Source organism: Tetrahymena thermophila (assembly GCF_000189635.1).
Source record: "Tetrahymena thermophila SB210 genomic scaffold scf_8254788, whole genome shotgun sequence".
NCBI lineage: Eukaryota > Ciliophora > Oligohymenophorea > Hymenostomatida > Tetrahymenidae > Tetrahymena > Tetrahymena thermophila.
The window spans coordinates 148,639-162,712 of NW_002476544.1; the positions used below are offsets into that span (position 1 = coordinate 148,639).

Consider the following 14,074-nt stretch of genomic DNA (forward strand, 5'->3'; position numbering starts at 1 on the left):
TTAAACATCGCTATTTAAAAATATATTATTTGTTCCATCACTGATATTTATTAAAAATTAGCCATAAGTATAGTCAGTATTCCAACCAAACCCTATTTAGTTTAATATTTATAAAAATTTCAGATTCATAACAAAGTAAATTTTGTAAAAAATTACCATATTTTTAAGGATAGTTAAATGGATCAATGACACCAACGGAGACAAAAATAACTTAATTTACTGAAAGACTATAAGTAAATTAGATAGATATAGTGCGAGTTAATTGGTTAATAGTGCATTTTCTGTAGTTGTTATTGATCATACATCTAAGAGTATTTCTAAGAGTGTCTGAAGTTTAAGTAATCAATGGGTCGATAGTAATATATTATGGATATACAATATTAAGCATATTATTTGGTGTTGCAGACAGAGCAGATGGTATTTTAAATTCAAATTGAATCAAAGCTCTTGTTAAAGTTCCATCAGTCAGATAAAAGTCATCTATATATCTAAAATCATAAATTAAAATATTAAATTTATAATAGAAAATAAAACATACCTAAAATGCTTGAAATCTAAGACAGGATGATCTGGAACTGTATTAGTAATAAATGAAAAAGAAGTTCCAGAAGAATCTGTTCCTGATTATATGACATAATTATTTAATGTTAAAGAAGTATCTAACCCTGTTGGTTCAGTGCTTCCAGTCCAAGAAAAGAATTTAAGAAAGAAGGTATTCATATTTACATCAATATTAGCATTTTAAGGATTAACCATAGCCAGATTTGTTGTTTATATTACAAGTTTTTATGGAGTATTTAGGTGTTGTGAATTATTTGTTATATCTACCCAAATAGCTATATCAGTACCAATTTAATTCATGTAACAGCGACTGATTTCAATTTACGAACCAGGAGACATCCTACAGTCAAAAGAGTTTATCCCAAAGATTCCTGTTGGGTATTTTATCATTAACTTCTTGGTTGATTTGAATTATGGAGCTGTAACACTTATTATGTAATCTTCTTTTTAACCTGCTAAATTAACTCCATTTACTAGACTCATAGTTAAACTTATTCCTGAAGATGGTGTTGGTGTACCGCTTCCATCTCCATAATATGAGGTATATATTACTTTTTCAGTTCTCCTTTATTATCTATAATATGCATATCCAGTAACCTTTATAATTTATTTAATATTTTTAATTAAGGAAAATTATTTATTAAAATTTTTAGAAGAGGTTTTCATTTTAACAAAAAAAATGTTAATAAATAAAGTAATTCTTAAAATTTAATTGAAATATTTATTATGTTTTTTAATTTTGTATGACTCTAAAATATTTTTTGTTTTTTAGAAAAAAAAATGTTCAAAAAATTGAAATTTAAAAAAATATAATTTTAAAACTTAAATTTTATTTTCAATACCTCTTTATATAAATAAATTTATAAAAGTAAAAATATTACTTATGTTGCTAGAAGATATTAAGGAGTGTTCCAACATCCCATAATAGAAGCTACACTTGTACTACTTAAAGTAAATCCGTTAGAGGGGTTAAGCAATAAGGTTTGTAAATTTTAAAGAAGTATAACTTAACCTACATTTGATCCATTTTACTAGAGTGTATTAAGATTTATGCTTGTTGTTCCAACAAAGGCAAATTAAAAGCGAAGAATATAAGTATCTCTAGGACCTATTGGTAAGGAATTTCCACTCTAAAATGCAAGATTTGAATTAGTAACAGCAAGACTTGAGGAACTGGGAGTGAATGGAGCTGAAGATGATAATATATCAGAAGATGGATTGAACGATGTAACAAATAAACTACTGTTTTCAATCAGAATGTGGTTCAATTTTCTATTAGATTGAACATCAAAAGTGTAAATATTTAAAGGTACAACAATTTATTAAGGAGTGGCTATGAAAGTTGGATTTTGTAATTAAAATACAAATCTTAAGACTTCTCCAGCTGCAACACTTCTAGTAAATTTACTGCATAAAATTTTAATGCTTACTCCTCCACTGAGAGTTGTATCTGTATTTCCTTTTGAGAATCTACATTCAAAATTCAAAGGATTATTAGTTGTAGGAATTATATCAATTACTACTTATGAATAGTCTGATAAGTTACCTGGATTAGCTGAGAATAATTAAGTAGTGCCATCACTACTTACGGATCCTATTTCTAAAACTAATAAGTTACTAGATATTATTTAGATGCTAGGAGTTAAAGAAACATCTATAATATTAGGCTCACCTTGCAAAGTAACATATCCCTGTATGTCAGCATTCGTAAATTTATCTTGAATTACATCTGCATAAATACTTTACTTTAAATTGATATTTGCATTTTCAATTACTATTTAGTAAACTCCACTTTTTGTTGGCCACTCAATACCTTCTACAGAGCCATCTCCTTTTTGTGAAGTTAATTCAAATGTGTAAGTTGTGCCACTAGCTAGCTAACTAGGATTTAAAGGCTCGATTTGAACTACTACAAAACTTGATGTGAGACTTATTGATTTAACATTGCAATTCATGTAATTACTTAGAGTTTCTGGTTTTGGCTGTTCTGTATAAAATGCACATTTGTATTTGTTAACAGATGCAGTTATTCCAAATCCAACAGAATCATTATTATTAACATAATCTTATAAGGCAAAATATAAATTAAAAATTCCTGAAGGAGCATTAAAATTCAACTAGATTACAAAAGGACCTACATATCCTTACTTTATAGGACTATCAATTTTATAAATAGAAGTATTTTCTGATAAATTTAGTGGGTTTTAATTGATAACAGTAAATAATCCAGCAGTCGTTGTTCTCATAATTTTGAACCCATTATTAAATTAGTTGATGTTATCATAGTTTTAGTAAACAAATATCTATACATTTTAAGTTTACCCACCTGAAGTTGGCATATCTATATATCCATAAATAGCAATATTAGAACCAGCAGGAGTCAATTAGAATCCATTAATTACCCAATTTCTTAATAATTAAATAATTTTTTAATAAAATAAGATTGATTAAAAAATGTTTAAATGTAAGAAATTGAAATGGATCAAAAATAATTTTTCATAATTTTTTTGATTTAATAATGATTAAAAAATATATTGAATATTAATAATGATATTTATGTTTTTACCTTGTGTTTTAAACCTCACATCCTATTTCTCCAGCATTATTGCCAGCAACTGAGTAAAGCTATGAACCATTAGCAGTAGAACTCCTACATTGGGCATATATATTTGGAATTTCAGGAGGAAACATAATTAGAATGGCCCCATTAAGTGGGATTGGTTTCGGATTAGTGAATGAAATGAGTACTTCTACTCTTAATTTATTTTTTAAGCATTTATTTGGATTTCCTGCACATTTAACAGCGGATGTTATTATGGGTGTGACTACTCCATCAAATGTAGAGGGACTAATGACATTTGTCAAGAATGTATTATATTAATTATTACTCCAAATTTAAGTAGGGAAAGTAATTTATGAATTTGGAACAAACTGTGGAAGCTAAAGTATGTCTTCTAGAGTATTTTTAATTGTATTTGAAGCTATTTATACTTTTAATTTTAGAACAATCCAATTTATTTGTGAAAAAGCTATACAATATTAGTAAGTAGCTTAATCACATGAAGGTAAAACTCCTTTGTTTGTTGAGATTTATAAAAATGGCTAAGGTAGGACAGTAACGAAGTAATCTCCTACATTCAAATTAGCATTACTCTACAAAGGATGAGAAAATTAAGGATTTTAGCTTGGAAAAGCAACATTAATTTGCATAAGCTCTGAGGGAGTTGTACCTCCAGCTGCTGGAATATTTAGAGCTAAGTTATCTTGCATTTAATTTATATAATAATATGTTCCTAAAGCTATGTTTCTCTATAAAATAGTGACTGTTAATGTTACCAACGATACTTAATTTGTTGGATTTTTTATACCTGCTACTCTGATAATCATATCTGTGTTTGCTGGAATTTAATCAAAATTATGTATTTCGATAAAAGCAGGTCTACCAGTTGTTTATGATTTAATTAAAGAACAAGATAAATTATTTCCAGGAATAGAGGCACTAAACCAGCAGCCAACAGGAGTTCCCGTAACACCGTTAACTATGCCTAAAGAGCTATCAAAAATGCTAGTACTGCCATCAGCTGAAACAGTTGGAAATTATAATTGAATTAAACCACCATTTGAATATTAAGGGATTGGATCTGTATTTGAAAAATAGAAACTTATTATATTTTAAGCTCCTTATTAAGATATAGCTGATTCAGTTTTTAAGTAATTCATAAGCTTCGGAGTGATGAATATAAATTAGGAGTATTTTTCTATGGGATTCTTAGAAGAGTTTAAGACTTCTATATCGTATTCATACCAACCACCTTATGATGGAAACTATTTATTTTTAATCAAGCTAAATAGTATTAATAAATTTTTATAAATTGAATACCTTTAATCCATTTTAAGGTGCAACATACTAAGTGCTTACTGAAATTTGAGAGGTAGAAGCATTTGAGATAGATATTGAAGAAGTATCAAGTATAATGCAAAGAGGACTTGAAGACTAATAATAACAAGGTACTACATTCCCAGCTACCTTTAATATTTAAAAAATCGTTGTAATTTTAGAAAAAAAATTTTATTATTTTTATTTGTGATTTTCTTTAATTTACATTAGATATTTATGAAATAAAATTGTAAATTAATATTTGTAAAAAAAAACATAAATATATCTCTTTTTTTAACTTCTAAATATGTAATGAATAGCTTATTTAGCTATTATTTATTTGTATTACTTTTTCTTGTTAAATAAGATTTAGAGTATATTAGAGAAAGAAGATATATACATGTATTAGCAAACTCAATTGTAAAAATATTATTAATATCAGATATTAAAATAATAAATTTTAAGGAAAATAACTTTAATAGTATTTAATAGATGCTTATGTTTAATATAAAATTATTAGCATTAAAAAATAAGAAATTGTTAATTTAAATGTTTTTAAATTTAAATACCTAACAGATCAGGGGGTCTTAGCCTGGAACACCAGGTGTTGTAAAGTCTACTTACCATGTACATCTTATGTATAGAGGGTTAGGATTTTAAGGTATAAAATTTGTGAAGAATGGCCCTACATAGTTGACACCAGGAGTTTAGTTGATTTCAACAGGCTAAACTACTTGGAAATCTTGCATTGCTATATCTCTTAATGTCAATGGTGAAGAAATTTGTAAACCTATGATTTCATCTACTTTATTTTAAAAGTTTCTGTTCCAATATGTCGTTACATCAACCGAAATATTCGCAGTACTTGTACTTGGCATTAATAAATATAAAATAATCTTGACTTAAGTATTCGCAATAAATTAGTCTAAGTTATAAATTTATAATTAATTTTAGCCAATTTTGCTATATAGTACACCATCTATGTTAAGTTAATTAATGCCATTTATTTCGAGATAAAAATATTAAGATTAAGATAATTAGCAATTATGAACAGTTAAAATCAAACCTCCGTCTTACTAAACAAGGTTTTATGTTGTTATTTAAATCACAAATTTGTGTTCAAGAAGCTTAGTTTTTAATTAAAATAAATTATAAATATTTTAAACTTTGTTTAATTTTTACTTTGAAAATTTAGTTAGGATCTTCAGATGCATCTAATTAGATAACTGCTGGATTAAAAACTCCTGGGATAACTTAAAATAAAAGTGTATTTGTTTGAGTAACAATATTTGAAGATATTATTCGAGCATGATAAGTAAAACTTCCTGAATAAGGTGGATTATGAAAAATATCCCCAGAATTTATTATCGTTTATGCTGTAGCAGTTTGAGCTGTGCTTGGAGTAAAAACAATCCAATTTACTGGTGAGGGATATGTTATACACTAGCTTGCACCAGGTCCACAAGTAAATACTTTAAAGGCTAGATTAGGAAATATTTATGGTACTTATAGTAGTTCATATATTATGAATTGAGCAGATGAAGATATCTAAAAATTATATTCATGCTAAGAAGCTTAATTTACAAATTAGTTACTCAAAATAATTTGAGGAATAGTAGGATAGGTGTCTATTTTTGAAATAATAAATAGTAAATTTAATAAAAATGCGAAAACAGTTTTTTATTTATCAATAAAAATTTAAGAAATTTCAATCAATAATAGAAGTATTTTAAATTACTTTATGTGGGGTATGAAGTTGTAGTGAATAGTAAACCTTAGTATTTATAAATTTAAACATATTGTCCCAACATACCAGGAGTTTCTTCATTTAAACTAAATTAATAATAAACTTATACACCTGCTTAATCTACAATACCTATACGAGGTATTTCTATATTAATAGTAGATCCAACAGTCACTTTGGATGTTTTAAAACCCTATATAGTTAAATAAGAATATGTTTAATCACAATGTAGGTCACAGGTAATTTTATCAGTAGGATCAATTTGTGTACCATAAACATAACAAGGGTAATTTTATATAATCTATTTTTGTGAATACCCTGCATAACTCTACCAAGCCTACTAATTATAGTTTACAAAATCAATTTTATATATATAATTCCTCTGTGTTTCATATAAATCAAATCCAGAAGGAGCTGTACACACTCCATTATAGTTTGGGTGAGTATACTTGAATGTTAAATAAGTAAATTCATTTTAATTTGTCACTAAGTTTGTTGCTTAAATACTATTTGATGGAATATTAAATGCATATGGGACAAATTCTGTAAAGTATACTTCTTTAGGGACATTTAAAGGTAATTAGCATTCACAATCCCAAAACGTGATAAAAAACAAATACCTTTATTAATATTAATTATATTTTACAAACATATTTAAATGGAAGAAAATTTATAATTTTAAAATTTATTCTTTTTTAAACTTTTGATTTTCATTTTCTGAGTTTTAAACTCTTCCTTTTTTAGAATTTTTATTTAAAAAAAAAAACACTATTAATTTTACCTCTAAACTAGCTTGGGTAATTATATTCCAGCATCATAGCCAGGAGAAGGGCCAACAGTTGTAATTGTTATTGGGATTTCGCTTTCATGGAACCCTTAATCAAGAGGAGTATATACAGTTATAATAGTCCTATCTGCCTTTGATGCAGTATCGTAAGTACACTTAGACGAAGGAATAGTGGCAAAGAAATAGCAGGTAAATATACCATTTTATGGTGGAGGAGCTGGTAACTAAGGGAAAACCTCTATAATAATTTTACCAACTGTACCTACATTAGTTTAAGGAAGAGGGTTCTTTAAAAACAAAGTAATTTCTAAAGGCCCAGATTAGCATGAGCTTAATCTAATAGGAATTTGCATGGGATGAGCTGCAAACACTCTTGTAGAACCATAAGTAGCATTTATATTTATATTAACTATTCCTAAATCTATAAAAGCATTTTTCACAGTGTTATAAGTACCTATAGTTACTGGGTATTAGTTTTACCAAGGCGGAGATTATAAAAATATTGTAATAACCAATCTACTGTCATTATCAATGCTCTAAAAATTTTCAATCAAATAAGAATTTTGTTAAGGTAATAGCATGCATCTGATTTATGGATCTGGAGAATTTTAGAAAGTTTTCAATTTAAATCTTTGTTTTTAGAATATAATTTGAAATATATTAAATATAATAAATAATATTTGAACTTTTAAAATAAGAATAGTTATTATTTTAGATTGATTTGTTAGATATTTTAAATAAAAAAATTAGCAATTTTGTAGAAAAAATGTAAATTAAATCCTAAAATTCTAAAATATATTTTTTTTAAGCTCAGTATCAATTTTTATCCTAAGAATAACTAAATAATTAAAATTTTATAATTAAATTGATTTGTTAATTCTTTGAATGATATGAAGCTTTTATTTAAAAGGTATTATATCATTAAAAAGTAGCAAGCTAATTATATTTATAAATTTACATAAATTAAGTTTTATTACTCATTTATAGTAAATTATCATTTAACTTCTTAAACCTTGATTTAATTTTACTTTTAAATTGCCAATAGAATCTACCTTAATAATAAATTTTATTGAAGTAAAAATTATTTTTACCCTGATATAATTGTGCAGTTAGGAGAAAAGAGAAACCAATCTTTAGTGAAGTTAATATAAAGTTTGCCTGAGGAATCAACAGGGTTAACAAGATTTATAAAAAAGGCATAGGTTGTATTAGAAAGCTTAAAATTATCATTTCCTTGATAGGTGATATTTAATATACCAGGGTGGATTTCTATATTTCCTGGAAAATATGCCTATATTTATTAAGTAGAATATTATATGTATTTACACTTCTAAAATAAATTTGAGTATTAATTATTAAAAGAATTTATTTTACTAATACATCTTTATTTGTTTAAAATAATTTATTACTTTTTCTAAAACAATTGTAGAATTTCCTTATAAGACTTCTACAGTGAATCCTTGCATGAACCCACTGTAATAAGGATTAACCATGTTAATTAATTTCACAGAATTTAATGCTCCTGAAACTATATTTTTTTAAAGATTTTTACAGGAGATGATTCTTTTGTTGTGATATATTTCTACTATCGGATCTTAGCCGTACAAGTTATCAACATTGCAGAGTACTTTTTAAGATTAAAAACCATCAGGAAAAGTAAAACGAAAAGTGTTTCCAATATTATAACTCTAGATTGTTTAAAAATCAAACTACCAGGTACTTCCTTCATTTATCCTTGAATTGCTTACTCTGTACACTTCGGGATTTTAAATTTGTACTTTTTTATAAATATTTATATAAAGTTGAGATAAAAATAAATGGGTTTTTTTATCTAGTTTATATGCTTAATTATCATTTTACTTCGTTCCTAGTTTCTTTTTTGTTACTCTTAAATGAATTCAAAAAAGATATTACAGAAATTCAAAAATTAATAAATATCTCAATATTATAATATATATTAATTACAAGGAGGTGGAGCTAAACTAAGAGTACTAAAAGCATCGTTTTGTTCTACCATAACATCGTTGTAGTATGTTCTGATACCGAATTCACTTGTCTAAGGTAAAGATGGATTGCGAATTTGACCAACAACTACTTGATTAATCCCGCTTATAATTTATCCTGCCTAGATAAGAATGACTCCATCTGAGTTAAACTCACATGGCAACTATCTGAAAGAACCATTTTGCAATTATGTTGGCAAAATGCTTTTTACGTTTTGAAGCATAGAACACTCCAAATTGCTTTCAAAAAAATAGGCTTTGTATTCATGTGGAAATATTATCTGAACAAATGCATTGCTATTAATTGAAATTTCATTGAAAAAAGAGAATAGAAAGTAAGTTATCTCTTTTTAATTTGAAGAATATGCTTTTAATGGAATAGATCCAAATGGTTTAATTGAACATTCAATTAGCTTTAAAATTAATCCTAACCATAATATAGCTTAAAGTAATTTCATATTAGAAATAGATCTAAATCCTATATGTTAAATATTTTATTTGAAGTGGATTATCCTAGCTGTGATACTTGTAAAAAAGACAATTTAGTTGAAAAATGATTATTTGGATTGGTCGTAACTATTTATAAATATTGAATGAACTATTTTACTTGTTTATTTAGCTAATTAATAATTTATAAAATAATTAAATATATACTAAGTGATCTATTATTGAAGACTTCTTTGTTAATTAATTGTTAATTATTCGCTATTAATTAATATAATTACATTTAATTTAAATACCAAATTTTCTTATGAAAATATCTTAAATGCATAAAATATTTAATCCATTTTTATTAAAAGTTATACTCACACTTTTTATTTCTTACCTCTCATTCTTCAATATTTGATTCACTCCACAAATTTATTATTTCATAATTCTTATAACTTTATCAAAATTATTTGTATCATTTCCTTTATTTATTTATTAATTTGTTAATCACCATTAATTTATTTATATAAATCATATTACTTATTTTCTGGGATTTTTTACACTTGTATTTAATCTTAATATTTTAATAATCATTCATTTTTCTTATAAATTATATATTATTATCAAGAATAACTAGCTTTTATACTAATCTAAGTACACACAGGTTTTATTTTATATAAAAAATCAATTTTAATAGATAAAAAGCTATATTGAAAATTGATTTAAAAATATATCAAAATGAAGAGTAAAAATTGAATAAAAGTTAAAAGAATATTATAAATTTTTTAATTTTTTTATAAACTTTTAATCATTTATGAGCTCAAAATTGATAAAACTAAGTTTATTTTGAAGTATTAAATATATTAATTGTAAGTATTTAATTTTAAATTTAAAGATTTTAAATATAATAATTCAAATAAAAGAAAAAACTTATTTTTATTTAAATTCACAAATTAAACTCCTTATTACTTTACGGTCTAATTTATTACTTTTTTTTGAGTAATTGACAAAAAAAAAAAGATTTAAACTTATTTATAATAATAATATTCTTAGAATAAATTGACTGCATCTTATCAATTTAAAATGAAGATTTATTGATTGGTTATTTTATTAATTTATTTTTAAACAAAAATTATATCTTATTTTAAAAATATTCTTATTTTAATTTTTAAATTTAATAAATGCTATTTTATTTTGTAAGATAAATAAATATTACTAATTAATTATATAATAATAAATGAGCAAAAATTATATTTTTTGAAGAAGAACTAAAGTGAATAGTGAAAATTAATAATAGTAAACATTCATTCAAAAATAAATAAAATATATAAAATAAATAATGAACTAAGTTTGTAATTTATCTCATGCATAATTGATGATCAATATTTACATTTAATTATTAATTTTGTGAGTAATTAAATTCATACAAATAAAAAATAAAAATATTCTAGTTTACTAACAATTATTTTTTGATTTTAATCAAAATTTTAAAATTAAATGATTTTATATTATTTTAAATAATGCTATTTTTATAAGCACAAGATTTTATATATTATTAATAAAAATAAGTAATGTGGTTTCTCCCTAATTAATACCTCCTGATCAGATTTTTCAAAAATTTTGGGTTTTTTAAGGGTATTTTTGAGCTTTTCGGGTATGGTCTAATTTACTATGATTGTCAAAAAACCTTTATATAAAAATTTTTAAAATTAAATTCTCAAAGCACGATAGGAAAATTATGAATGATGAATTTTTTAATGAGTAAGAAAGTATTTTGAAAGTAGATTTGAGATCATAATTATGAAGATTTAAAATACAAAAGATTTTTCTTTACATACATCTAAATGAGTTATTATTTGTAAGTAAAACTATTGGATATATTTTGAAGATATATTTCATATCATAATTATCAAGATTAAAAATATAAAAGATTTTTCTTTGATGCATCTAAAAGAGTTATTATATGTAAGTAAATTTATAAAATTGGAGAACTAAAAATGAATTAATCTCAAGGTTAATGGCTTTAAATAATAACAGTACTTTTAAATTTATTTACTATTATATATATGTAAAAAACTTGAATGCGTTAGTTATTTGTAAGCAATGCATGTTAAAAAATACTTTATTTAAAGAGAATAAAGTCTTAATTTAATTTAGAATAGATAAAAATTAATTTTACATTACTATTTTTTCTATATAACCAACTTATATTACTTGACGAATAAATGAACAAATATGTCGTTTATTATCTGTAAAAGTGTTTAATACTTGAATTGAAACTGATGAAAAAGAAGAAAAATAAATAATAAAAAATAGAAGAAAAATTAATTTAAGATTCAATTTATAAGTAGACTCTTTAATTTTTGAATATTGCAAATAATAAATTCTTATCTTTAAAATAACAAATTTTTGTCTTTGTATCTACTTTAATGATAAATTCTTATCTTTCTTAATAAAAAATTCTTATCTTTGTATCTACTTTAATAATAAATTCTTCTATTTAAAACTCATTTTAAAAATATTGATTAACAAACAATAAAGAATATAATAAATATAATTTAATTAAAACTAATAAAAAAATCAATAAAATAAAACTAATCTCTAACTAATAGTATATTATAGTTAACAAAATGGATCAAAAATAAAGCAACACAAAATCTTACTCTAATAAAAGATCTGAAAAAAACGGCACATCTCGTAAGCTACAAGATAAATCAACCCCAAAAGATAAAGATGTGAGCAACTATAACAGCTCTAGCTTCAATAAAAGAAAAGAAGACACTAGACAAAATAAAAAAGTTGCTGAAAAGGTTATGAAGGGGAACATTTATGCTTGATACAAAATAAATGAAACAGCGATTGAATTATTTATTGCTTGAATAAAAATCTCAATTTTCAAAAATAAATTCACTACTATAATAAAATAAATAAATAAATTAAAATTTACTATGAATGTATATCTAAACTAAATATATAATTTATATAGTATATTTCTAAATTTAATTTTATAAAATATTTACAAAAATAATTATTTTCTATGTTCAAATATTTATTACAAATAATATAATCTAAAATTAAAAAAAATTTTATTATCATAAAATATTAAATGCTAACAGTTTTACCAATAGATTGCTAAAAGAGCTATATATGAATGCATAAATTTATATAGAAATAAAAAACTAAAATAACAATCAAATAAATAAATTAAAAAATTTTTTTAATTTTTATCATTTCAATCATAAATTTTAAAATAATTCTTATTTATTAAACAAATAAAAAAATTTGTTTTTCCTTTAAATAAAATAGGAAAATCAATTTTTTTAATTTAAAAATAAAGTTATAATAAAAATTTTTTATTTTAAAATACATTTTTACTCATTCAAACTTTTTAGAATATTTATAATGTTTTAAATAAACTTCAATTAGTGTTAGAAACTAAATAGATGCAAATATTATAAGAATTTATCTTAAGTTTTTAAAATAGATATCAATTAAAAGAAAATTTATAAAAATATGAAATAGAGAGGTAAGTCACTTTAGTATTGATAAAGAAGAATAATTATTAAATTATTCTTTTACTTTGATAGATACTTTAATTAATTTAATATTGACAAAATTAATCATCTATTTTACTTATTTAACAAATTCTTCCAGTGATTAATCAATTAATTAATAATTTTTAGATTATTTAAAATCAGTCAATTAGTTATATTGAATTAATATTATTTAATTAAAATAAAAACAAATAAAAACCAACATAAAAAAAACAAACAAACAACGAAATACATAAATAATAATAATAATAATTTCAAATGGATTGTAAGACTACTAACACCAAGGCTTTTTCTAAAAAGAGAACTGAAAAGAACGGTATTTCTCGCAAGATTGCTGATAAAACATCTAACAATAACAATGACTCCTTTGATGGTGGCAAATGTAAATTTGAAAAGAGAAAGGAAGACACTAAGCAAAATAAAAGATTGGTTCAAAAGCTATTAAAGGGATCTGCATATGCATGAATAAATTGATCTTTTATAAATATTTTCAATAGGATAATAAATTAATAAATTGATAAATGTAAATAACTTTTAACCAACTAATTCACTTATAAAAAATTATTTTAAAATAAGAGTTATGTATAAATATAATTATTAAGTATAACTAACATATTATATATTTATTTATAATAATTCATTTATTCTTAACAAAAAAAAAATTAATATTTTCATATAAAATAAATTTATTTAATTACCAGAAAATAACTTTTTAATTTAATAAATTTTTTTTCATAAAAACCACATTCATTTTTAGTTTTTAAGAATGATACAAATTTAATATGTTAAGCTTTGAATATCACAAAACACCATTTCTATCTTACTTTTTGGTTGATGTATTAATGATACATTCATTTTTTAGCTTGCTTAAAATGTATTTTACAAATTCTATTTATTTTGTTGAAGCTTTTGTTATAATATCTTTATTATGGTTTTTAAATTTATTTTTTTATATTATGCAGTAATATTTTTGTGATGTTACTTTAAACGATATAGATAATATGATAATCTAATATAATTATTTAGTTAAATATTAATTTTTTACCTGAAATATTAAATTTGAGGTAAATTTTTAAATTGAATTTGTAAATCTTTAAAAAATCATATATTAAAAAAAAT

General features: G+C 23.2%; 3 protein-coding genes across 3 annotated transcripts; 2 read left to right on the top strand and 1 right to left on the bottom strand. All coding sequences in view use genetic code 6, as the record gives it.

Moving 5' to 3' along the window:
* Window positions 1–73: 73 nt before the first annotated feature.
* TTHERM_000259629 (hypothetical protein) lies at window positions 74–9,430 on the bottom strand (the record flags this gene model as incomplete). Its single annotated transcript, XM_012795886.1, has 12 exons — window positions 74–488; window positions 539–1,158; window positions 1,443–2,970; window positions 3,128–4,386; window positions 4,442–4,588; window positions 5,008–5,565; window positions 5,621–6,066; window positions 6,177–6,802; window positions 6,964–7,599; window positions 8,061–8,260; window positions 8,379–8,746; window positions 8,935–9,430. The coding sequence occupies 12 exons, from the start codon at window positions 9,428–9,430 to the stop codon at window positions 74–76; spliced, it is 7,299 nt and encodes a 2,432-aa protein (XP_012651340.1).
* Window positions 9,431–12,031: 2,601 nt separating this feature from the next.
* On the top strand, window positions 12,032–12,238 carry TTHERM_00259630 (hypothetical protein; the record flags this gene model as incomplete). Its single annotated transcript, XM_001009009.3, has 1 exon — window positions 12,032–12,238. One exon carries the CDS (start codon window positions 12,032–12,034, stop codon window positions 12,236–12,238), a length of 207 nt encoding a protein of 68 aa, XP_001009009.1.
* Window positions 12,239–13,213: 975 nt separating this feature from the next.
* Window positions 13,214–13,420, top strand: TTHERM_00259640 (hypothetical protein; the record flags this gene model as incomplete). Its single annotated transcript, XM_001009010.3, has 1 exon — window positions 13,214–13,420. One exon carries the CDS (start codon window positions 13,214–13,216, stop codon window positions 13,418–13,420), a length of 207 nt encoding a protein of 68 aa, XP_001009010.1.
* Window positions 13,421–14,074: the final 654 nt, after the last annotated feature.